General features: G+C 47.8%; 1 protein-coding gene across 3 annotated transcripts; it reads right to left on the reverse strand.

Annotated features, from left to right (window-relative positions):
• Positions 1-1,240: 1,240 nt before the first annotated feature.
• CUNH16orf89 (chromosome unknown C16orf89 homolog) lies at positions 1,241-21,926 on the reverse strand. 3 transcript variants are annotated; one of them, XR_008419124.1, is made up of 9 exons: positions 21,614-21,926; positions 17,092-17,241; positions 15,884-16,034; positions 14,674-14,791; positions 12,512-12,647; positions 11,769-11,873; positions 10,364-10,450; positions 9,107-9,250; positions 7,651-7,762 (listed from the first exon to the last, which is right to left on the reverse strand). XR_008419124.1 is itself a non-coding variant. In XM_053893932.1 (8 exons), exons 1-8 carry the CDS (start codon positions 21,822-21,824, stop codon positions 2,318-2,320), a joined length of 1,032 nt encoding a protein of 343 aa, XP_053749907.1. In that variant the 5' UTR covers positions 21,825-21,926; the 3' UTR covers positions 1,241-2,317. The 3 variants fall into 3 exon arrangements, 2 of the variants coding, with proteins under 2 accessions (XP_053749907.1, XP_053749906.1); XM_053893932.1 differs by lacking the exons at positions 7,651-7,762; positions 9,107-9,250 and adding an exon at positions 1,241-2,391; XM_053893931.1 differs by lacking the exon at positions 9,107-9,250 and having other exon boundaries at positions 7,414-7,762; positions 21,614-21,922.
• Between the last annotated feature and the right edge of the window lie 1,752 nt (positions 21,927-23,678).

The raw sequence follows: 23,678 nt of genomic DNA on the forward strand, positions 1-23,678 counted from the left end.
AAGAAAGAGGCAGAGACTGCCAATACAACGACAAGCCAAAGAGCACCAAAGATTTCTGGTAACTACCAGAAGCTAGGAGGGAGAAACAGATTCTTCCGTCAAGAAGTCAGAGGGAGAATAGCCCTGCTGACACTTTAATTTTGGAACTGATACAGTCAAAGCCCTCACATGAACCCCCAAGAGTGGCTCTGAGGCTTGTGGGGGAACAAGTTAGTTCAAGTCAGTTAACCACATTCAAAATGACTTCCTTTCTGGGGTTAAATGATCCAGCTTGATGCAAATATATTGATAGGAAGGGATTATGTCTTTCTTATCTTTACATCTAGGAGTCAAAAATCATTAGCAAACAAACCCAGACCTGCCACCAGCTTCCTTGCCCCAGGAAGTCTTCTTTTCTCTAGGTCAACTGGGCGATGTGGGTGCAGGCAGTCTCTAGTGAGTTCTGACCTTTGGTCTCCTCCCAGCTTTGTCACTCCTTTAACAAACACATAATATGCACATAATATCTAAGCACATATGTGCTATTGAAATTCTCCATTTGCTGAGAAGCCTATGACATTAATTAAACAAGGAGGCCATCGGATTGATGTGGCTTTATGCAAAGGCTGCTGTTAAAAAACAAAATTCAACTGAGTAAATTTAAAGATCAAATTGACTTTATTCAACGACTCATGAACTAAGCAGCATTCCATCTAGCAAATAGAAAGGAGCTCCAAAGAGCCGTACAAAATGAAAGGCGTTTATAAGCAGACAGGGAGTGAGACAAAGAAAGATTGTTTCTGGCAACTTCACCTTCCTTTGGGGGAAGGGCAGGGGCCTATCTTGTAGATGATTTCACTAGTGCTGACCAGGTTACTCCAGACTGGAGTTAAAACTTTCATTCCTGGAAGAGGCTGAAACTGCAGTTAAGTTAGGTATTAAGTCTTGGTTTGCTGATGTGGGGCTTGGTATATGTGACTCTATTTGGGGCCCGTTGTCTCTTTCTTTCTTTCTTTCTTTCTTTCTTTCTTTCTTTCTTTCTTTCTTTCTTTCTTTCTTTCTTCCTTCCTTCCTTCCTTCCTTCCTTCCTTCCTTCCTTCCTTCCTTCAGGAAAAGTCTTGGGCCAGTAACTAAGATCTGTGGCCCTGTATGGCATTGCCTCCCTTCTTCCCTCCCTCCTTCCTTCCTTCTTTCCTTCCTTCCTTCCTTCCTTCCTTCCTTCCTTCCTTCCTTCCTCTCCCTCTATCTCTCTGTTTCTCTCTTTCTCTCTCTTTCTCTCGTTCTTCTTTTCCTCTCTCCATACAACGTGAGCCTTGAACTGAGGATCCTGAGATCAAGAGTTGCGCGCTACACGACTGAGCCAGCCAGGTGCACCTCTTTTTCTTTAACACTGCTTACAGAAGCAAACGAGAACCCAAGACTGTAAATGCCTCAAGGTTATGAAACCAAAATGCTAAGAATGGCCATTTACAAACAGCTTTAACTAACAGTCAACTAGGCATTAAACTATAGGCAACCAATTTCCTGTCTTTATTTTCTCGCCTTCTTTGTTGAGGTCTTTCCCCTGGCTCCTCTCCACTTCAATTTGGTACTGCTGGATTTGAATTGATTTTTGCTCAAATAAACCGTTAACATTTTTAATATACCTCAGTTTATCTTTCAACAAGCCCGAACCCACAGTTCCAGCCACACCAGCTAACTAACTCAGGGCTGTCTCCTCTGCTCATATTTATCCTTCCTTAGGAATACCTTCGTCTCTTCTCAACATCCTCATCTGGCTGTATAGTCACTTGTGTATTCAACAGATTGAGGGCCTCCTCTGTGCTAGAGGCTGATGAAACAGACAGCTTGGCCCTGCCCTCGTGGAGACACACAGTAAACAACCCAAGTGTGGTGGGAAGAAGCAGGATGGAGAAAGAACCATGTCTTAGGGGGAGGTGGCAGGGAAGGCCTATCAAAACCCATTGTAGACTGAGTAATAAGGGACCAGCAAAAAGGGACAACTATGGGAGATGCAGGGCCAGAGCCTCACAGGCAGAGGGCACTATAGAGCCCGGAGATGGGCTGGAGCTTGGTCGGGGAGGGTAGAGGAGGAAGGGTCAGGCCAACGCCAGATCCTGCAGGGCTCCAGGGAAATTCATTTGGATTTCAGCCTAAGTGGAAACAGGAAGCTACTGGAAGATCTAGGGGGTTTTTTGTGTGTTTTTGTTTTTTGTTTTTTTTTATATAATGGTTTTATTGAGGTATAATTTACATACCATAAAATTGAACTGTTTTAAAGTGTACGTGTCAATGATTTTCAGTAGATGTTGCAGAGATAGCATATCTTAGTCCAATTTTAGGACGTTTTCATCACCCCCAAAAGTTCTGTTGTGTGGTTCCACTTGTTTTCAGTGTCTGGAAAAGGCGAATCTGGAAGGACAGAAAGCAGATTAGTGGTTGCCTGTAGTTGTGGCTGGGAGCAGGGAGTGACTGCAAATAGCATGAGAGGGTTTGAAGCTAGACGCTGAATGAATGGGGGTTGGGGATTGGACCTCTTCCTCTGTCCTCCGTCCACATGCTGCCTGTGAGTTTATCCACTTCTTTCAGCTTTTGAGCACACATTTCCCGAAGATGCCTCTTCTGTTGCTGCTTATTTTTTTCATGCATTCAGCAGTCTCTGACTGAGAGCTCTAAGCTCTGGCAGGACATGGAATATAGCAAGTATCTTGTGTTTCTTTCATCCAGAGCATGAACAATGCTTATGCATTACTGTCAGCTTATCGATTGAAGGAAAGAATACCATGTCTAAGCAGTGCACCCTGTCTTTCCTACCACAAGTGCAATCTGATTGATTATAACTGTTTCTTTTCTTTCTTTTTTTCCAAGTTTTATTTTTAAGTAATCTCTGCAACTAACATGGAGCTCAAACTCAAAACCCTGAGATCAAGAGTTGCATGCTCCGCAAAGGAAACAATCAGCAAAACTAAAAGGCAACCGACAGAATGGGAGAAGATATTTGCAAATGACATATCACATAAAGGGTTAGTATCCAAAATCTATAAAGAACTTATCAAAAGCAACACCCAAAAACAAATAATCCAGTGAAGAAATGTGCATAAGACATGAATAGACACTTCTCCAAAGACATCCAGATGGCCAACCGACACATGAAAAAATGCTCCACATCACTCATCATCAGGGAAATACAAATCAAAACCACAATGAGATACCACCTCACACCTGTCAGAATGGCTCACATTAACAACTCAGGCAACAACAGATGTTGGCGAGGATGCACAGAAAGAGGATCTCTTTTGCACTGCTGGTAGGAATGCAAGCTGGTGCAGCCACTCTGGAAAACAGTGTGGAGGTTCCTCAAAAAACTAAAAATAGAACTACCCTACGACCCAGCAATTGCACTATTAGGTAGTTATCCAAGGGATACAGGTGTGCTGTATCGAAGGGACACATGCACCCCAATGTTTACAGCAGCACTATCAACAATAGCCAAAGTACGGAAAGAGCCCAAATGCCCACTGATGGATAAATGGATAAAGAAGATGTGGTATATATATACAATGGAGTATTACTCAGCAATCAAAAAGAATGAAATCTTGCCATTTGCAACCATGTGGATGGAACTGGAGGCTATTATGCTAAGTGAAATTAGTCAGAGAAAGACAAATACATGACTTCACTCATATGAGGACTTTAAAAGTCAAAACAAATGAACATAAGGAAAGGGAAACAAAAATAATATCAAAACAGGGAGGGGGACAATACACTAGAGACTCATAAATATAGAGAACAAACAGAGGGTTACTGGAGGGGCTGTGGGAGGGGGGATGGGCTAAATGGGTAAGGGGCATTAAGGAATCTACTCTTGAAATCGTTGCTGCACTATATGCAAACTAATTTGAATGTAAATTAAAAAAAAAAAAGTTGCATGTTCCTACTGAGCCAAACAGGCGCCCCCGATTTCTTAATGTCTCTCCTACCTTGACTTTCATCTCTCAGGACAGAGACTATGTCTGCTTTTCACTGCTTTCCCCTGGCACTTGGCACAGTCCTTGGAGCAAAGTAGGTACTCCATGGATATTTCTTAAACAAATGATGGGAACAGGGTCCTTGTTTGTTCTCAGCTGCATCTCCCTTGTCCAGAGGACAGCTTAGCACACAGTAGGTTCTCAGCTACTATTTATTGAATGAATGGATGTGGTATTTCACTGGGAATGACATCATTTGCCAGTAAACCCCAGAGGTGGAGGTGGTGTGGATCCTGGGTTTTCTGAGAAAACTCACTCACTGCTAATAGTCACTGAGCTCATTTAAGTCTCAGGCAGCGTGTGAGGGGCCAACCTGCACCATTTTATCAGATCTCCTCCTGAGTCCTAAAGGTGGGTGTTATTATGATACCCATTTTACGGAAAAGGAAATGGAGGCACAGAGAGGGCAAGCTAGTGACCCACGGTCACACAGCTGTAAGCAGAGGGGGAAGATGGTTCTGAAGCTTGAGTTCACAACTTTTCCTGTACATATTTACATATTAAAGGGAAAAGCTTAAAAAACACAATGATTTATTTAACCAGAATTAGTCTTTTATAGTGAAATTGTTTATCTTGAACAGGGGGCCTATATGGAACACACTTTTGACAGGAATATTGCTGGAGCACCTAAAATCACAGTGGATGAGTGTGAACACTGAGGAAGGTATAGGGGAGCAAATCTTGCCACCCCAAGATATGCCTCTTTGGCGCACTGATTATTTTCAGCTGGTTATTTTTAAGAAGCTGCAGACATGAGAGATGCTCTGAAAACTGAGAATTTACCCTTTTGTAAGAGATATTCATACATATAAGGGAAACACCCTTTTGTAGGGATGTCTCTCTCTGTCACAAGCAGAAAGAGGGGGATGGATAAATAAATCTCCAGAAACTGTTATCAATAGAGACAGCATGGACTTAAATCTACTCTTGCTTCCTGTGCTTTCCCCAGGAGCCTCTCATAAATGAGAGGCTCATCCCCAACACCTTCTTTTGTCTTTAGCTGGAGATGGTATTTAAAGTGATACCTTAGATCATTGTAGGGAGTGGGTCTCTCTCACGTATACAGGCAGTATGCATGTTATTGAACTTTTTTTTCTTCTATTAATGTCAACTTAATTTCTAGACCAGCCGAAAGAATCTTGCAGGGTAGAGGAGCATGTGATGGAAGAGACATTACTTATGCCTCTGGATGTACACGGTCAAGGCCACCACCCTAGATGTGCCCCTTATCTAACTGTAGATATCCCTTGATGTCATACAGGTCCAGGCCTTGGAGACCCCACTGTTCTCAGCCTTGGCGAGCATCAGTGTCCCTTAGGAGCTTGTCAGAGAGGCACGTTCCCAGGCCCCCTCCAGGTGGCTGAATGAGAATCTCTAGAGGCAGGGTGGGGAATCTGCATGTTTAACAAGGCTCCCCAGCAGGTTCTGATGCCAGCTGCACAGGCCACACATTGAGAAACTCCTCTGGCAAGGCAGTGCCCTGGTACTGGATAGAACAACAGTGTTCAGAATATGGGAGGGGCACCTGGGTGACTCAGTCGCTTGACTGTCTGACTCTTGGTTTCGGCTCATGTCATAATCTGACGATTTGTGGGTTCGAGCCCTGCGTTGGGCTCTGAGCTGGCAGTGCGGAGCCTGCTTGGGATTCTCCCTCTCCCCCCACCTCTGCCCCTTCCCTTCTTGCGTGCTCTCTCTCAAAATAAATAAACATGAAAAAAACAAAGAATGGGAAATGAAGGCCCACCTCCACATCATGTTACGTGCTCATGTAATTTATCTTCAATAAGAAGCTGAGGTCTGGGGTGCGGGAGTGATAAAGAGATTCATCCTTTGGTGTTTTTACCTCTTCTTGGTGCCCTGCAGCAACCGTGATGCAAGGAAGTCACAATTCAGAGGGGGTTCATCTTGCAAATTTTTCTTCCCATGTCTTCATTCTGCATTAGGATTCTCTTTTCCTGAAAGTGACTTACAGACCCAGATGTCTGCTAGAGTCCTCCTCCTTTCCCCCCCCCCCCCACCCCCCTGCCCTAGTTTGGTAATTTAAACCTTCTAAACGTGTATCAGCATCAGGCCCCAGTGACTAATCCAGCCCCAATTCAGGAAGGATGGGGCTGGGGCATAATCCCCCCTAATCCGGTTGTGTGCCCCCCACCTCTCTCTAGGCCGTGTGCCTGTCTTGGTAAACTTTGGTTTGTGGGATAGTGTGGGAGAAATCCTTGAAGCATATGGAGCGCCAGGTGGGTATTAAATTCTGCCCCTTGGTTCCCCAAGAAAGCTAGCAACTTGAAAGCAAGTCAAACTTGTCAGCGAAATCCAGGACCGTTTCGGCGTGCCTGACAATTTAAGAGCACTTTCAGGAAAGCATCCAGGGGCACAAGTAAAGAGGATTAGACAGAGGAGACTAACTCCCAAGAAAAAGATTTAGAAGAACCACTGCCCCCACCAGGTTATTCAGCTGAGCACAGAAGGAGCCTGGGTGTTTTAATTCAGGTTCTCAAATACAACTAAATAATCACATCAGGACAATCAGTAGCTACTTTTCACTTTGAGGCAAAACAAGATGATGGACTTAAAGACACTTCCAGCCCAAGGACAGGGTTTTTAGCTGATTTTTCTACCCCAGAGTCTGATTTTGACATGCGTCTGCACGTAGCCTGAAATCTGCAGCATAGACAGCACCACCTGGACCTGTGGTAACGTTCCAAAGGCCTTTCCTTGAATACTAGATTAGTGTCAGAGCTTCAGCAGATTGTATGGCAGCTGTACTTCAACAAAATAAATAAATTAATTGAAAACAAAAAGGAATTCTAGCTGACATGTTTAGATATACTCACAATGAAGCAGAACACGAGGGAAGAAGTACAAGCAGGGAACACTCCCCTGGCACTTATTATATTACAGGAATTGTTCTTAGGACACTTACGAACATGATTCTCACAGCACTGCAAGTAATCCGGAGGTAGGTGCTGTAATGATCCCAACTGTCCTGATGAGGAAACAGAGTCACAGAGCTGCTAAATGACTTCGCCCAAGGACACAGAGCTACTTGGGGGGGGGGGGCAGCTGGGATGTGGACTCAAGGCAGCCCGGACACAGAACCTCATCTTTAACCATTATGTCACATTGCCTTCTGTAAAATGACAAGGCTGTGACAGGCTGTGACATGATAGCGTAGAGTTCCTTGCATGGGTACAAAGAGTTATGTGTTGCTTTTCGTGGTCAGATCTCAAGTTCGGTCATGACTCCAACTGTCAGGTTCGGAGACCCTCATTTCTCCCACTGGGAAAGACACAACAGTTGACATCTGAATAAATTGCCTTTAAGACTCAAGTTTATGGGTCTCCTTGGAATTTGTGTTGAAACAGAAGCTGTCCACACGACTGAGAAACAACACTCGACTCCCCACTCGACTGCACTCTGAATTTATTTCTCTGCTTCTACGCCTGGATCCATCCCAGCCTCACCTTCCCTGGCTCTGCTCCGTGCGGAGAAGCTGGGTTGCTTGGCTAGTCTGCGTCTTCAGCTACCTCCTGGTCAAGGTATGACCCAGGCACCCAGGATTTAAGGGAGGAAGGACTAAAGGCATCTGTCTTATCTTCCAGTGGCAGGAGTGGAACCATTTGTCTCAGTGGCCGCTGGGTCGTGCCAGTGTGGACTGCCACAGCTCTCCATTTGCTGGGGGTATTCTGCCAGGATGTAGAGGAAGCCACCCAGGGCTGCGACAGCCGTGGCTGTGTTGTGGGAGGAGCAGCCATCTGGGGAGAGAGAGTCCTCTTTGTGAGTACTGTGTGGTGGCCACAGTTCCGTTATGAGTGCTTTTCAGATACTTTCTCAGCCAGCCAGATCCCCTTTGCTGGCTGGCCACCCATCCCCCAGCTGCTATGAGTGCTGGTCACTAATGGCTCCCTTCTCCAGAGAAATGACTTCAGCCAGTTGGAGCCTCCTCACTGGGGACGTCATGCCTCCTTCCAATGACTCACTTATACAGGACACAAAAGCCTAGCCCTCCATCTCAGGGGGGTGACTCAGGTCTGATTCCCACTCCAGAGCCTCCTTCCCCTGGGATCTGACCAGGAGCCACATCATTGTCCAGCTCCCTCCTACCTTCCCTTGCTTTCAGGCCTTGCATGAGACCTTCTAGGACAGCCCCCCATGCCTGTTTTGCATATAGGGAAACTGAGGCTCAGATAGCACAGCCGAGCTCCCCAGCTCTGGCGACTCCACAGCTCATTTCTTGACCCTGACAGCCTCCTGCATTGCTGCTTCAGTCTTGCCCATTCCCAGGTGACCCTGAGCACCTGCCTGAGACAAAAACTCCTTAGATGTTACTTAGTTCTCTGAACTCAAAGTGGGATGCCCACCTTTCACTCTTGAGCAGAAGGAGCCAGGACTTTCCTCTCCCCTCAGAGTCTTGGAGAAGGGACAGACCCCAGCCAGGTCCTTTGGCGGGGGAGGGAGAATGCAGGTTTCAAGGAGCCTAATTACCAACTCTAGCAGTCCATATTAACATATGCCAAGTTCCGTGGGGAGTGCTTTGCACAGTGAACTGCTATTAACCCCCAACAGCTCTATGAAGGAGGCACTGCTAGGTCCCTATTTTACAGATTAAGAAACTGGAGCTCAGAGAGGTTGAGTGACTGCCACAGTGAGGAAGGAGCAGAAGCAGATTCAAACCCTGACAGCGTCATTTCAAACCCTGTACTCTAAATCTCCATGCCAGCTGCCCCCCTGCTCCACAGGTGTGCAGCAGAAGTAAGGAGAAAACACCACTCCCACCTGGGCAGCTTCCTAGACTGCTGTCAATCTGCAGGGGCCTAGGAAGGACCTCGGCCTTCAGAAATTCTGCAGCTTCCTCTCCAGCCCTCAGGACGGTCCTGGGGTTCAGCTGTGTGCCTCTAGGGAGCAGCCAGCTCTCCAGGGTGTGCACAGCATACCCCCTACCACCTGTTCATAGGTAGCCCCAGCCCCCTGTGTCAGGCAGGCCTAGTCTGGGCAGGGGCCTCTGGAATCTCCAGAGAACTTCTCTCCTTTCCCCAGCCCAGCCTTTGGTGACAGCTACAAAACAACCCATTGGAGTTATGCTTCCCTCTCTTGTTTACCTGCAGGCAGATGATGCGGCTGCAGGGGAGCTCATGGGGAGGCATTTAGTTATTGGGATCATTCACCAACATATGCTGGGCATCTACTCTGTGAGCTGGCTGTTCCACCTCCTTCTGCGTCTGTCTTGCAGTTATTTATTTTTTCTGAATAAAAAAATGGGCGTGCCTGAGTGGCTCAGTTGGTTAAACGTCTGACTCTTGGTGTCGGCTCAGGTCATGATCTCACAGTTCTTGAGTTCGAGCCCTGCGTCAGGCTCTGCACTGACAGTGTGGAGCCTGCTTCGGATTCTCTCTCTCCATCTCTCTCTCTGCCCCTCCCCAGCTTGTGCACACACACTGTCTCAAAATAAATAAATATTTTAAAATATGAAATCAAGTTTTCTCTTCCTTCTTTCTCTCTCCCTCCTTCTCTTTCCCCCTCCCTCCCTCCCGTATTAAACCTTTTCTTTCTTCCCTTCTCAATACAATTATATCTTATTCTCATTTTCTCTACACTGGTGGACGGACCAAATAATTTATTATCTCAATCAGGACACTTTGGGGAGGAAAGGGGGCACTATTTATAATGGCTCCAGGAAGAGATGGAAGCTGGGGACATCTGGACATGTGGTCACCGGGATTATACTGGTCACTTGCCTGCTGGCTCGAGGATTCCCTCCTGTCCTTTCTTGCTTCAAACCACAGTGCACTGACCCTTCCAAACTACATTTCCCAGGATACTTCGCTCATCATCTGGTCAGGTTTGAGCAACAACATCCACAGGCTGAAAGAGTGGAGAAGCCGGGGTATTTCCTCCCCATCTCTGCCTCCTCTGTGTCCAGCCCCTGCAGGCTCTGCTAACCCCACTTTGCTCCACAGTCTCTCCAGCTCTGCCTCGAGGGAGGGTAGTGGCTTACTGCAATGATTTATCTCTGGGTTTTCTCACTTTTCTGTGTTCAACTCTTGCAACACCTCTGAGAAGAGTTCCCTATATTAAATTCCCTCTGCCTCAAGTTCCTGGTGCAGGTTCTGTTTTCCTGACGTGACCTTGTCTGAGAAGGGTTATCTCTGTGATTTTCAGTAACACACTGAAAATTCCTTCATGCTCCTTTCACTGGAGACAAGACCTCTGGATTTCCACTTCCTACCCTGCCCTCTACCTCCCAGACCTGGCCCTTCAGGGATGCCAGGGGACTTTTCCACTGAGGTCAACCTGTGTGCACTCTTTCCAGGGTGTCCTGGTTTCACGCCCAGAAGGTCCCTGGGTATTTTCATTACCTGTAAATTGTTTTTCTCGCCTCTTCACTCTTCTTAAAACGTGCTGTTGGTGTTGAATGGCTGTCAATAATTCTTCATCTTCAGCAGCTGGGAGAAGGGTGAAACGTGACCTTCTCATGATAGATTTTCACACATTACTCACCAAACCTCCTCCCCCTCACAACACCTCAAACAACTCAGATCTTCTCCTGAATCTGGAGGTTCTTCCAGAAGGTTCCTTGAGCACCCATCTGCAGATCCTTACCCACTGTCTAAATTTGTCATCTACTGATGTTTCTCCAGTCGTGGTCCCCCAACCACCTACATCAGGATGGCTGGAGGATCTTGTTAAAAATGCACGTTCCACAGGCCTACCTTGTACCTGCTGTTTTAAAAGCAGACTATCTTTATTTCAGAAGCTTTGCCTTGGGGCGGCTGGGTGGCTCAGCCGGTTGAGCTTCCCACTCTTGATTTCGGCTCAGGTCATGACCTTACAGTTGGGTTCATGAGATTGAGCCCCGAATCAGGCTCTGTGCTGATGGGGTGTGGATCCTGCTTGGCATTCATTCTCCCTCGCTCTCTGCCCCGCCCCCACTCATGTGTGCGTGTTTTCTTTCTTTCTCTCTCTCTCTCAAAAATAAATAAATAAACATTAAAAAACCAACCAACCAACCAACCCTTTGCCTCCTTGCAAAACATCCCAGGCTTCTGTATTTATTCGGAACCTCCTCTGTACCATGCACAGGACAGGAGGTTTCCTATGTTTTAAGTCTACTCCTCACAGCTCAGGAAGGAGATTATTATAGTCATTTATTTACAGATGAAGAAATCAAGGCTCAGAGAGGTGAAGGGACTTACTCCCAAGAGGATCAGCTGCCCAGGGTCACACGGCTGGAAAGGGGCTGCATCTCTTGTCTCCCTATCTCTGCTTCTGTGTCACCCTCTCCCAGACATCTCCCCTGACCACTCCTGCCCAAAGAACTGTCTTCCATAGTCTTTTCTTTCTCAGCCTGTTGTCTCCTTCACAGCCCTTATCAGAACTCACCATTATTTCACTTATTGGTTAATTTAGGTAGTTTCTGCCTCTTTTCTTCGGACCCTAGTTTCCCCTGGAGCCTAGAACAGTGTCTGGCACAGAGCAGGTGCTCAGGGAATACTCATTGAAGGAATGGATTTGTTAATGTAGGACACGGGGCCAACATCTTCCAATAAGACTGTCTCCCCTCCTGCAGAGTTTTGGCTTTTTAAAAGGTCTGACCCCATTTCCGTGTATGTGTGAGTGTTCATGTGTGTGTTTGCACGCACATACATGTTGCAAATCTCTCTCTGAGCCCTTAACACCACCGCATCACCTCTCCTCATTTGGCCTAGAAATCCAGCCCCCAACCACCCGCCTGCTCCCAGCCAGGGTACAAGTGCAGCTCACCAGGCCTCCCGAAGCATCCTTCCTCTGGCTTCTGCCAGTTGAGAATGGCCTCCAGCCACCAGAGCTTGTAGAAGTCTGAGAAGCCACTGATTCCACAGAACATGACTGGAAGCAAAGACAGAGGACCTCCTACAGGCCTGTCCCCCAAGCCCACCTGCTTCCACTGCTCAAAGCTGCACAGCGTCACCTGCCTCCTCCCGCCAAGGTGAAGGAGCGCCAGGAAGTGGGCGCTCAATGCAGTGGCTGGAAGAAGGCAGCTCCCAGGCTAGGTCCTGCCTTCCATTTAGACCCTTCATTACAGTCACTCAAGAGTTGGGGTCAGTAGAGGGATCTAGACACCCAAGCTAAGGAGCAGCCACCCAGAGACCCCTTTTCTGCCTCATCTCGGAGGCTTCAACGTCTGTTTGCCCATCAGCTACTCAGTCCAGAGCTCCATCACTGAGTCAGCCTTTGGGGGCAGGAAGCAGTCACATAGTGACAGATAAAATATGGGATGACAAGTTAAATTTGAGTGTCCAATAAATACAATTACAAATTTTAAAGTATATGTATAGCCCATGAAACGTTTGGGATATACTCATACTAAAAATGTATTTAGTTTATCTGAAGTTTGAATTTACCTGGGCACCCTGTATTTTTATTTGCTCTATCTGGCAGCTCGTGTGTGTGTGTGTGTGTGTGTGCGCCCTGTGAATCAGGGACACCCAACTGCTTTGTCCCTAGAGTGCAATGCCAGGGCTCACTGTTCTCCATGAAGATGTCCCGGGTGGGGTACGCATATCCGATAGCCTCAGCTCTCTGGTTCAGGTCCATCATGTTGGCACAAAAGAGGTTCATGTAGTGCTGGCTGTGGCGGAACAGCCCCTCTGTGCATCCCTTCTGGGGAGACAAACACCCAGAAATAAGGAAGTCAGTCGCATGGGTGACAGACTGGCACTATTACAGAAGACTTGCAATTCTGAGATGGTCTGGCAGGTGGTTGCCTTTGGGGAAGCTCTTTCCCCTTTTCCCAGAATTTCTTCCCCATCTACACACCCCACCTGCTGGGGGCTCTGTCACTGGGGGATCAGAAAGAGCTGGGTTTGAATCCAGGCTCTGTCACTCAGGAGCTGTATGACCTTGGCTGGCTAAGTTAACCTTTCTGAGCCTCGAGGGTCTACACAGGGAAAGGGCAATGCTGCTGGGAGCCACACCAAAGGCACTCACATGGATGGGTGCTTCCATAGTTAGGAAGGCCCCGACACAAGCCCAACACTGAAGGACACACTATAGCAGTAGCTGCTGTCACATTTAGATTGCAGGCTACCCCAGCTGGCAGCTTCAGGGCTGCTCAAACTGTGAGCCATGGACTGGTCTCAGGGACAGGATAGGAGATGAGAAGAGACTTTAGAAACTTCTGTAGCAATGTGTCAGAATGGCTTTCTATCCGTCCAACCTAATAATTTAAAATAAGTTAATTTTAAATAATTTTAAATTTTAAATTTTTAAATTTAATTTTAAATTTTATTTTAATTTTAAATAATTTAATAAAAATAATTGATATTATATTTAAAAAATAATTTTCCTCGTAATCTGATTTTTTTTGTATTTACAGAAATACTGGACTGTGACAGCCTGCATATAAATAACATTTTTTAAAAAACCTGACAAACAAAAATATTAAGTCCCTTTTCAGCTAAGGATTTCTGGTCATGGAATAACATCTTTCAATAGAGATAATGAGGCTTACTTTTCTATGTAAGGAAATATATATGTTTAAATTATCATTATTGGGCGACCTCATGCTTGTTTCTCTCTCATCAATAAATAAATAAACATTTAAGAAATTATTATCATTATTTAGCAAAGTCTGAGCTCCTGGGCTTGGAAGAGCATGGCAGGCTGCAGAGGTGGGGGTGGGACTGGCTTGTCTTGGTTTTGTTTTCTGGAAGCTGGTATAGACCAAATATTCTAAATCCTTTTCAATTTGTTATTGTTTACTAAATTCTTTCTGCTGCTTCTCTTTTATTCTTTCTCTTTTTTTTTCGGATGCCCATGATCCAGTTCAGCATGCAAAGCTATCTAACAGAATCCCTTTACTAAATCGTTTACAGAATCGTTTACTAAATTCTTTCTGCTGCTTCTCTTTTATTCTTTCTCTTTTTTTTTTTTTTTCGGATGCCTATGATCCAGTTCAGCATGCAAAGCTATCTGTCCAACACAATCCCTTCCCCCCCTCCAGTTTGGTTCAATGTTATAGTGGGCAGATGGTAAGCTACGCTTTTTTTTTTTTTTAATATTTATTTATTTTGGGAGTGAGAGAGAGAGTGAGAGCATGAGCGGGGAATGGGCAGAGAGAGAGGGAGACCGAGAATCCCAAGCAGGCTCCGGGCTGTCAACGCAGAGCCTGATGTAGGGCTCGAATTCATGAACCGTGAGATCATGACCTGAGCCAAAACTGAGAGTCAGATGCTTACCCAGCTGAGCCATACACATGCCCCTATGGCAGACTACTCTTACTACTCCTTCCCAATGCCCAAAGCACAAGTCCAAAAACCTGCTTATTTTCCTGGTAGATACCATATAAAACCATGCTGCCAAAGGCCCTCTTTACCTTTCTTCTTTTAAAAGCATTTTTTTAAGTTTGTTTATTTAGTTTGAGAGAGAGAGAGAATGAGAGAGAGACAGAGAGAGAGAGAGAACACAAGCGGGGGAGGGTCAGAGAGAAGGAGAGATAATCCCAAGCAGGACCTGCAGCATCAATGCAGAGCCCGATGCAGGGCTTGAACTCATGAACCTCATGATTGGTGAGATCATGACCCAAGCTGAGATCAAGAGTCAGACACCTAACTGACTGCGCCACCCCAGCCCCTCTTTACCTTTTTTCCCCCCTCTGAGTGTGTGGCTAGCCCACATGGGCACTCACCAATCTGGCTGAGAGGAAAAAGAGCAGCTGGTGAGACAGGCAATAGCCTGAGCAGCCGGGCTTGGTCATGAGGGTCCTGCAGAAGTCTGAGAGCCTGCAGGGCTGGCCACCGTCGGTCCTGGGGGAAAAGTGGTTCAGGCCCTAGAGAAAGGGTGTCCTAAAGGAAGCCTGAGGACATGGAGACTTCCCTGGTCCCTATTCCCCGACTAGTTATTAGAACCCCGGTAGTTTCCAGGCACCCAGCTGTGCACAAGGGGTTGCTGGATAAAGCACAGGTGTACTGTGACTTGATTTGCTAAATCAGTATCCCAGCACAGGGGAGGTGACACTGGAGTTACCTGGGTTGGAGGAGCTCCAGGAGGCTGCAGCTTCCTATTGCACCTTGGAACCCCCAAGTACAACCTTTCCACCCTGCCCTAAACAGCAGATCCCTGAGCCTCAGGCTGATTCAGGGCTTGCTCCCAGCTCACGAGCCCACTGCACAGCCGGATAAAATGGTAAGTTAACTGGGATCCAGTCCTGCTTTCAGAGACCTACAGCCCAGTGAGAGGGCAGAACCATAAGACAAATGTAAATTGCACCTATGGCTACCAGTGGTGCTAAGAGAGCCAGCCCACCACGGGAGGTCAGCTTGTGCAGTGAGGTCAGGGAAGGTTCTGGAGGAAGGATGCTGGGGGTGCCCCTAAAGTATGAGCAGAGTTACTTAGGCATGGGGGAGGGGTGGGGCAGGGTGGGAGGAGGCCCACAGAGGCCAGATGGGCATAGGCGCGGGTTTAGAAGTGGGACAGAGTAGGCACTGTCTGTCTGACAGTGAGAGTCTGACATGAGCCCCAGGGGCTGGACTAGAGAAACATGGAGACCTGGAAGGGCAGTAGGACTTGGGGCTTTGTTCTGAGAACAACAGGAAGCATCACACAGCAGGCAGGAGTTTCAAATGTGGTTTTTGAAAGGATTGCTCTGATATGGGAGACCGGTGGGGTGTGGAGTGGGGTGGGGTGCATGTTTGGACCAGGCGTGAAGTATTGAGTGGACAGTGGGGGCCAGCTCGGGTGCCATGGGAGGTGGGAGAGGTTGGTATCTGGGGTGGGGGGTGGCTGTGCCTGGTTTCACACAGACCCTTGGGGACTTGGAGACTGCGTGGAATGAGAGGACAAGCAAAGAGCAAGTACTTTTGGGTTTTTTGGAAGCAGGGCAAGTACAGGAGGCCCACCCTGTTCCCAGCAGCTGCACCAGACACGAGTCACTGCTTTCCTCTGAGAAGGAGTCCTGAGTCTCAAACGTGGGGTAGACCATGGAGGCATCTGTGCAGGTCCAGGCACGCGGAAGCTTCCAAAACCCAGGCTGGATGGTTGATTGGAACTCTGGCAGAGAGGTGGGGGTGGGGGGAAACACCCAGAGGCAGTGGGCCATCCCCTACCTTACTGCCCCCAGGTTCCTGTAACTCCAAGCCAAGCAACTAGGTGTCCCACCCCCGTTACCCCTGACCACACACAAGTGCCTGCTTAGGGCTTTGAACCTTGTCTGCTGGTTGCACATTGTGTTTGAAACACTCAGGAAACGCTTCTCCAAAAAAAAAAAAAAAAAAAATTTTTTTTTTTTTAATCCATAGGAATAGTGTTGGGACAGGCTTTGACCAAATCTACTGCATCCCCTGGAAGTTTGAGACACACAAAAAGGGTTAGTTGACTCCTTTGGTTTGGCTACAAAGTGGAGCTCTTACAAAAAAGATGCCCAGATTAGGGTTTCTTAGGATGACACAGGTTGGGATAGTCCCAAGGGCCAGGCCTGGGAGAGGGTGGGGAACCTGGATGTTGGAGGTAGAGAGGGCTGGGTATGGTCACATGCAACAGGACTTTGAGAAGGAAGGGAGGACTGGCCGATTATCCCCCACTCACTCCCACCTCTGACTGGGAGCTGGGAGCCTGGGAGGCAGGACTGGACAAGTATGAGGGGCTGCCCCCCTCCACCCCCCCCCCCAGCAATGATTCACTCCAGGTTTATAGGGTGGGTCAGAGACTCTTAGCATTATAAGGCACAAGAGAGATACTAGCGAGAGGCTAATATTTGCAGCACAAAGGGCTGAATTACCTTTGAGGTATCCCACTCTCTGGGACAGACCAGACCCTCCCCTCTGGTCTAGGATGAAGGCTCCCAAGCCTGGGGGGAGCTAAACAAATGAGGGGGGACATGTTCCCTACTCTCAGCCCTCACTGCGCCACTCCCTGTGTAGGTGGGAGAGGTCATCTCAACCCAGTCAAGGATGCCCAAACATTCCTCAGGGTCAGCCTGCGGTGTGCTTCGCCCACAGGACCCAATTGGTTACAGGTTGTCCCAGACCATCCCTTACACTGGGAGGAGCACCCCCAGATGCTGTGTTCTTGAAGAAATGAGATCCCCGCCCCCCACCCCTGCTATTACCTCTTAGGTACTTAGGGTCACTCAGCTCGAGGTAGAAAATGGATCTGTGAAGGAGAGGTGCTAGTTTTTCCACCAGCTTCCCCACACTCAGGCTCAGCGGCTGCAGCTGGGGGTCCCGAGCCCATTTTTCCTGAACACCTTTTAGCTGCACTGGAAAGGAAAAGAGATCATTCATTCCTCATTTGGCAAATCATTTGGACAGAAAAATTATCCTAAGCTATAATGCTTACTGAGCCTCTCTGCCTCCTCCAGCTCCTGAGGAAAAGGAATTCACTGAGCTTATTGGAAATTAGACCTTGTGGGGCTCAGGTGGGTGATGGCAGTGGGGGCACTAGAGTGCTGGAAATTGCAGCCAAGAGCTTGATTTCTGGAGGTGAGACTTCATTCAGATCCTGACTCTGATACTTTCTTGTTGGGTGACCAGAGAAAGATATTTAATTTCTCTCCATTTTACATTCTTCATCTATAAAATGGGGGTAATGATGGCCCTTACTTCTTGGAGTGGGGAGTTGTAAGGATTAAATGAACTAATGCATAGAGAGGACTTACCATTGTCCATAGTACAGAGTAAGCACTCGATAAAGTTTAGATATAAGTATCAATTAATCATTTAAGGCTTGCTGTCCAGGAGAAAAAAAAAATGAGGAGGGATTCAGATGCAGTGTGGAGAGCTGCTGTATACAGTTGAATAGGTTGTACATTGCACAAGAACTGCACACAATCCTATCATGGGTTTGTGTATGTATTTAGCCAAGTTTCCAGCAGATGGCAGGCAAATGACTTGAGGAAGGAGACATCTTTTTCTAATTTTCACAAAGGTGCCTTATGGATTCCTAGTGGCCCTACAGGGGTCAGAGAAAATGGTGGTGGGGGGAAGGTAAGAGGTGGTCAAGAGAGGAGATGGGAGGGAGAGCCTCAGCACAGGGCTGAGAGGGTAAGAGGTGGCCTGAATTGTTCTCTGCTCCAGGAAGAGAGCTTTGATGGGGAGGTTGGGCGAGGTTTTAGGAGGGTGCTAAGCAAACCTTTCAGGGTGATGGGCTCTGTAGCACTCTTCTCCAGGCTTGGCTCTTTCCCTGCCCTTGAACCTAGGCCATCTGCTTCTGAAGCCTTGTTCCAGATTGCTTGACTCTACAGCAGAAGGAGGGGTACTGTGCTGGCACCCAGAAAGGGTAGCCAAGTCATCAGTGAGATGAACCCAACCTGGCCTTATGGTGGTGCTGGTCCTGAGACGTGTTTCTATCTCTCCTATTCCTCCCTGCCTGTGTGGCTGCTGCTGCCACCTTCTGGATCACCCTCTTGGCAGGTGGAGGTAGTTGGAGGGACCCTTTTCTCTTTGAAGGTCAATGTCCACCTGTCTACCTCTGAGCAGAAGGATTCAGAAAACCAATGGATATTCCATTACTATTGGGCCCCCCAGAATGTGAAATCCTTCTCGCTCTCCCAGGAGGCTGAGAACGAAGGTAGGACCCTCACAGTGAGTTCTGTGGCAGCCAGTGGTTTTCATGCCCTTTCAAGCCCTTCCTGCATTGTATGGGCTGACCCTTGAAACCAATAAGAAATTGGGGAAATGGTGTGTGACCTCCAAGACTTGGTTGTAAAGACATTGAGGCTTCTGTCTTGCTCTCTGTGAGGCCACTTGCTCTCAGGGAAGCCGGCTGCCATGTTGTGAGAGCACCCAAGCAGCCCTATGGGAAGGTCCATGTGGTGAGGAACTGAGACCTCCGGCCACCTGCCAGCACTAACTTGCCAAGCCTGGGAGTGAACAGGGGTGGCTCCTCCTGTCCCACTCAAGCTTTCAGATGATCACAGCCCTGGCTGACATCTTGACTCCAACTTCATGTGAGACCTGAGCCAGAACCACCCAAACTGTTTGCAGATTCCTGACAGAAATGGTGAGATGGTAACTGTTATGTTGTTTTATGCAGTTAAGTTCGGGGATAATTTGTTAGGCATCAGTAGGGTACGGAAAAGGAAAGGGCAAAGTTGTGGAGAGGAGAGGAAGGAGGAGGGGGTGGCCCTGGTCTGAGGCTGTTGTGTGGTGTTGGTGTGGGCCATCACCTCCCTCCTTCCCAGCCACCTCTACCCTGTAATGGTTCAGAGAAATGGGAGCTCAGTCAGAGCAGGGTTCTAAGCCTGCCTCCTACACTTACTCACTATGTGACGTTACTCGCTATGTGAACTTGGACATTCTCTCTCTCTCTCTCTCTTTTGAGAGAGAGCAAGTGAGTATGGGAGAGGGGGAGAGAGAAAGAGAGAGAGAGAGAGAGAGAGACAGAGAGAGACAGAGAGAGAATCCTAAGCAGGCACCATGGCCAGTGCAGAGCCCAATGTGGGGCTTGATCCATGACCCTGACATCATGCCCTGAGCCAAAATCGAGAGTCATATGCTCAACCAACTGAGCCACCCAAGGGCCCCTTCTCTAAAGTCTGTCCCCTCATTGGTAAAAAGAGGATAATCATAATGAACTTACTTCAAGGGTTATGTGGGGTCAGTGAATTACCCCATGCAAACATTTACATTATGCCAGGGCTTGGCGGGTACTTAGTGAACCTTATCTTTTATTATCTCACGGACTCCAGAAAGCAGTCCATCAAGGGAATCACCTGTCCCTCCCTTCTGTCTTCAGAAGGAACTGACAGACCCATGGGACTATTATTGACAAAGGTCTGTTGCCTTGTTTCAGGAATGTTTATTCAACCACTGCTCAGAGGGAGCCCAGTGCTGTGTTTCACCAATAGGGTGGTCAGGAAAGTCAGTGTGTGCCCACCCTGCCCTCAAGGGCTGTTAGAGCAGTTAGATTTGAATACTAGACCCTCTGCCTATCAGCTGTGAGGAATAAGGAGTCTACTGAACCTCTCTGTGCCTCAGAGTCCCCAAGTGCTGAAAGAACAAAACAAAGTACTCCCAGCTCTGGGCGTTTGGGGATTACAGTGGGTACCCAGGTAACATCCAAGGCATGTTTGCCGGGCCACATGCTATGGCTTTGTGGGTTCCTTCCTTTATTAAAAAAATAAAAATAGATTGGCGGCACCTGAGTGCTCAATTGATTGAATGTCGGACTTCAGGTCCATGACTTCAGGTCATGTTCTTATGGTTCATGAGTTCAAGCCCCACATTGGGCTCTCTGCTGTCAGTGCAGAGCCTGGAGCCCACTTCGGATCCTCTGTCCCCTTCGCTCTCTGCCCCACCCCTGCTCATGCTCTCTAAAAAATAAACATTAAAAAAGATTTCAAAAATAGATTAAATGTTATCTCTTACGGGGCACCTGGCTGACTCAGTCGGTGAAGCGTCCAACTTTGGCTTGGGTCATGATCTCATTGTTCATGAGTTCAAGCTCTGCATCAGGCTCTGTGCTGACAGCTCAGAGCCTGGAGCCTGCTTCAGATTCTGTGTCTCCCATTCTCTCTGCGCCTTCCCTACTCGCACTCTGTCTCTGTCTCTCTCTCTCTCAAAAATAAATAAAACATTAAAAAAAAAAAAAGGTTATGTCTTGCAACTGCATTAGTATAAAGATAGATATGTTTATGTTATATATTACAGCATTCTTTTTGACCTAAAAGTTCATTTTTATTCCTTCTGACTAAAAAAGAAACAAAAACATTTTCCTGGATCCCTGAAAGTATTCTGTGCCTAATGCGGTAGCCAGCTCTGTGGTTTATTACTATAATTCATTTCTAGAGGTGTTACAGGGTGTGTCTGGGATTAAATGGAGACCCTGGTCTTAGCCTGAGAGGATCTTGGATCTTAGGGGTCTCCAGGATGCCACATGGGGGGTCAAGGGTGTGGGGAGGGCACCAGGCATGGAAGCAGACCTGTCAGGGAGCCCCTCCTTCCACTGGGACCTGGAGGCTGGGTGGGTGGTGGATGGCAAGTTGCACTGGCCACCCAGAGGAGGGTGGTGTGAAAGGGGGGCCAGCCAGAGCCCCAGGCTGATTCCAAATCAGCTCTGTCACTTAGGTCAAGGTGGCCTTCTTAGAGGGGCTTCCTGCAACTCGAAGTGAGTGTGGAGTGGCTCCTTGCTTGCATTGGCCTGTGACCAGCTCCCTCCACAAGGATCTTACATCCCTGAAAGCTGAACAAACACTTGGCTTTTTTTGCGGAGGCTTCAGATGGCTTTGGCTAGAAGTAGGGGGAGTGGAGTTGGAACCTGATCTTGAGAGTTCCTGGCTTTGTTCACAGGCGCCCTCCCATACATGCCTCTTGAAAGGGGACCCTCCCTCTGCCCACCTGGTTCATGGTGTATCAGGAGAGGGGCTGTCAAATGAATCATTTCCTCCTGGGAAAACAATAAGTTCCCAATCTTTTCTCATGTGGCCTCTGAATCCTTCTTGCTTCCAAAATAATTGAGTAGAGCAGGGCCCCAAGACACCCAAAAGGAGCAAGCTGCCCAGCCCTTCTTTCCTTATAGTTAAAGCAGGATACTTCAGTGGCCAGGAAGTGGTCGGGTCCCAGGGGTACAGAGCAGAGAGGTGACAGGCTGGTATTCCAGGGGTCAGTCTAGGATAACAAGAGTGCACCTACCTTCCAGCACCCGGAACCCCACCACGCCATCCAGGTTGATTTCAGGCAGCCTCTTCTCCAGGAAGGAAATGGCTCTCTCCAGCGCGGAGAGGATGAGGCCTGTGATGGTGGCTTTGCCTTCTGGGGTTTCTGGAGGTGCCAGCGAGGAGGGTCGCAGCGGTGGTGACGCTGACAGCAGCAAGAGCAGGAGCAGGAGCCCTGGGCTGGACATGGCTGGCCCTCTGCCTGAGTCTGGTGCAGTGCTTCAGCCGTGGGGCGGCCCGCCCCCACGTACCCTCCTCCAGCCCCTTCCTCCTTGCCCCTCCCCTGCAACGCTGCAGACGAGTGGCAGGCAGGGCTGACCCAGCAGGTTGGGCTGGCCTGGCAGAGGTGTCTGGAAGGGGCAGCTGCAGGGGTCTGATTGCCAGGGGGTGGGGGATGGGGCAGTGGGGAGCAGGCCAGCCCTGGAATGGAGCCAGCTAGAGCTGTAACTTCCCACCCTTTCCTTCTCAGTCCTGATTCCCCAGGCTTGTGGTCTACATTTTGGATCCCCCAATTGAACTTATACTCTGGAAATCAGAAAGCACTGAAACGCAAAGGATTTTTTTTTTTTTTTTAGTGTTTATTTTATTTGTGAGAGTGAGAGACAGAGCGGGGGGGGGGGGGGGGGGGGGGGGAGGGGCAGAGAGAGGGAGGGAGACAGAATCTGAAACAGGCTCCAGGCTCCAAGCTGTCAGCAGTCAGCACAGAGCCTGACATGGGGCTCAAACGCACCAACATGGAGATCATGACCTGAGCTGAAGTTGGATGCTTAACCGACTCAGCCACCCAGGTACCCCACTTTTTTTCTTTTTTAAAATAAATTTGGAATAAGCTTGTTTGACTGCACATCTGCCAGAAGAGACAGAAGACTCCTTAGCGCAGTGCCTGCCTGCCTGGCCACTAGAAACAGAATATGAGCTGCAAAGACAGAGCACATGGGTACTGAAAAAATATCCTAGATAATCACATTTAAAGAAAAATAGAGGGAGTGCCTGGGTGGTTCAGTCGGTAAAGCGTCAGACTTCCGCTCACGTCCAGATCTCATGGTTTGTGAGTTCAAGCTCCGTGTCGGGCTCTGTGCTGACTGCTGACAGCTTGGAGCCTGGAGCCTGCTTCAGATTCTGTCTCCCTCCCTCTCTCTCTGCCCCTCCCATGCTCATGCTCTGTCTATCTCTGCCTGTCAATAATAAATAAACGTTAAAAAATTAAAAAAAAAAAAAGAGAGAATGTGTACCTGGGTGGCTCAGCCAGCTGAGCGTCAGACTCTTGGTTTTGGCTCAGGTCATGGTTCATGAGTTTGAGCCCCACGTCAGGCTCTGCATTGACAGCGTGGAGCCTGCTTGGGATTCTCTGTCTCCCTCTCTCTCTGCCCCGCCCTCATGCTCTCTCTCTCAAGATTAATAAATAAACTTAAAAAAAAAAAGGTAAAGAAAAGCAGGTGAAATGAATTTTAATGATCTATTTAATTTGAGCCAATGGATCCAAAACATCATTTCAACTTATAATCAATATAAACATGATCAACCTTGTAACATTTTAAAAAATATCAGTTTTCTCAAATTAAGTCTTTGAAATCTGGCATTTTATACTCGAAGCACATTTCAACTCAGGCTAGCTTCATTTCAAGAGCCAAGCAATCACATATGGCTTCTGTATTGGACAGTGAAGACCCTCAGCCCTTATTAGCTCATTCAGTGTGAAAGCACATCTGTTTTCCTGTGGGAATTTTAATGTTCATTTACTAGGTGCTATCCTGAACTCTGCTGGATGGTTACGTGATGTGCACCATAATAACGTTAAAGTCCAAAAAATTCTGAAGTTAGAAACATATCTGGCCCCAAGGGCTGCAGTTAACAGATTACAGATCTGTAAAAATAATAAAAATACCATCACCAAAATGTGCATCTTGATGGTCTCCGTGGGCTTGCTGTAGGCCAACCATTTAATTTCATTCTTGTCCTTCCTTCCCCCACCCCTGCCAGCCTTTTTATACATTTTTTCCTGAACATTTAAAAACGACAGCTTTATTGAGATATAATTCACA

Source organism: Panthera pardus, unplaced genomic scaffold (genome assembly GCF_024362965.1).
Source record: "Panthera pardus isolate Hobbes unplaced genomic scaffold, ASM2436296v1 HiC_scaffold_4, whole genome shotgun sequence".
Lineage (NCBI taxonomy): Eukaryota > Metazoa > Chordata > Mammalia > Carnivora > Felidae > Panthera > Panthera pardus.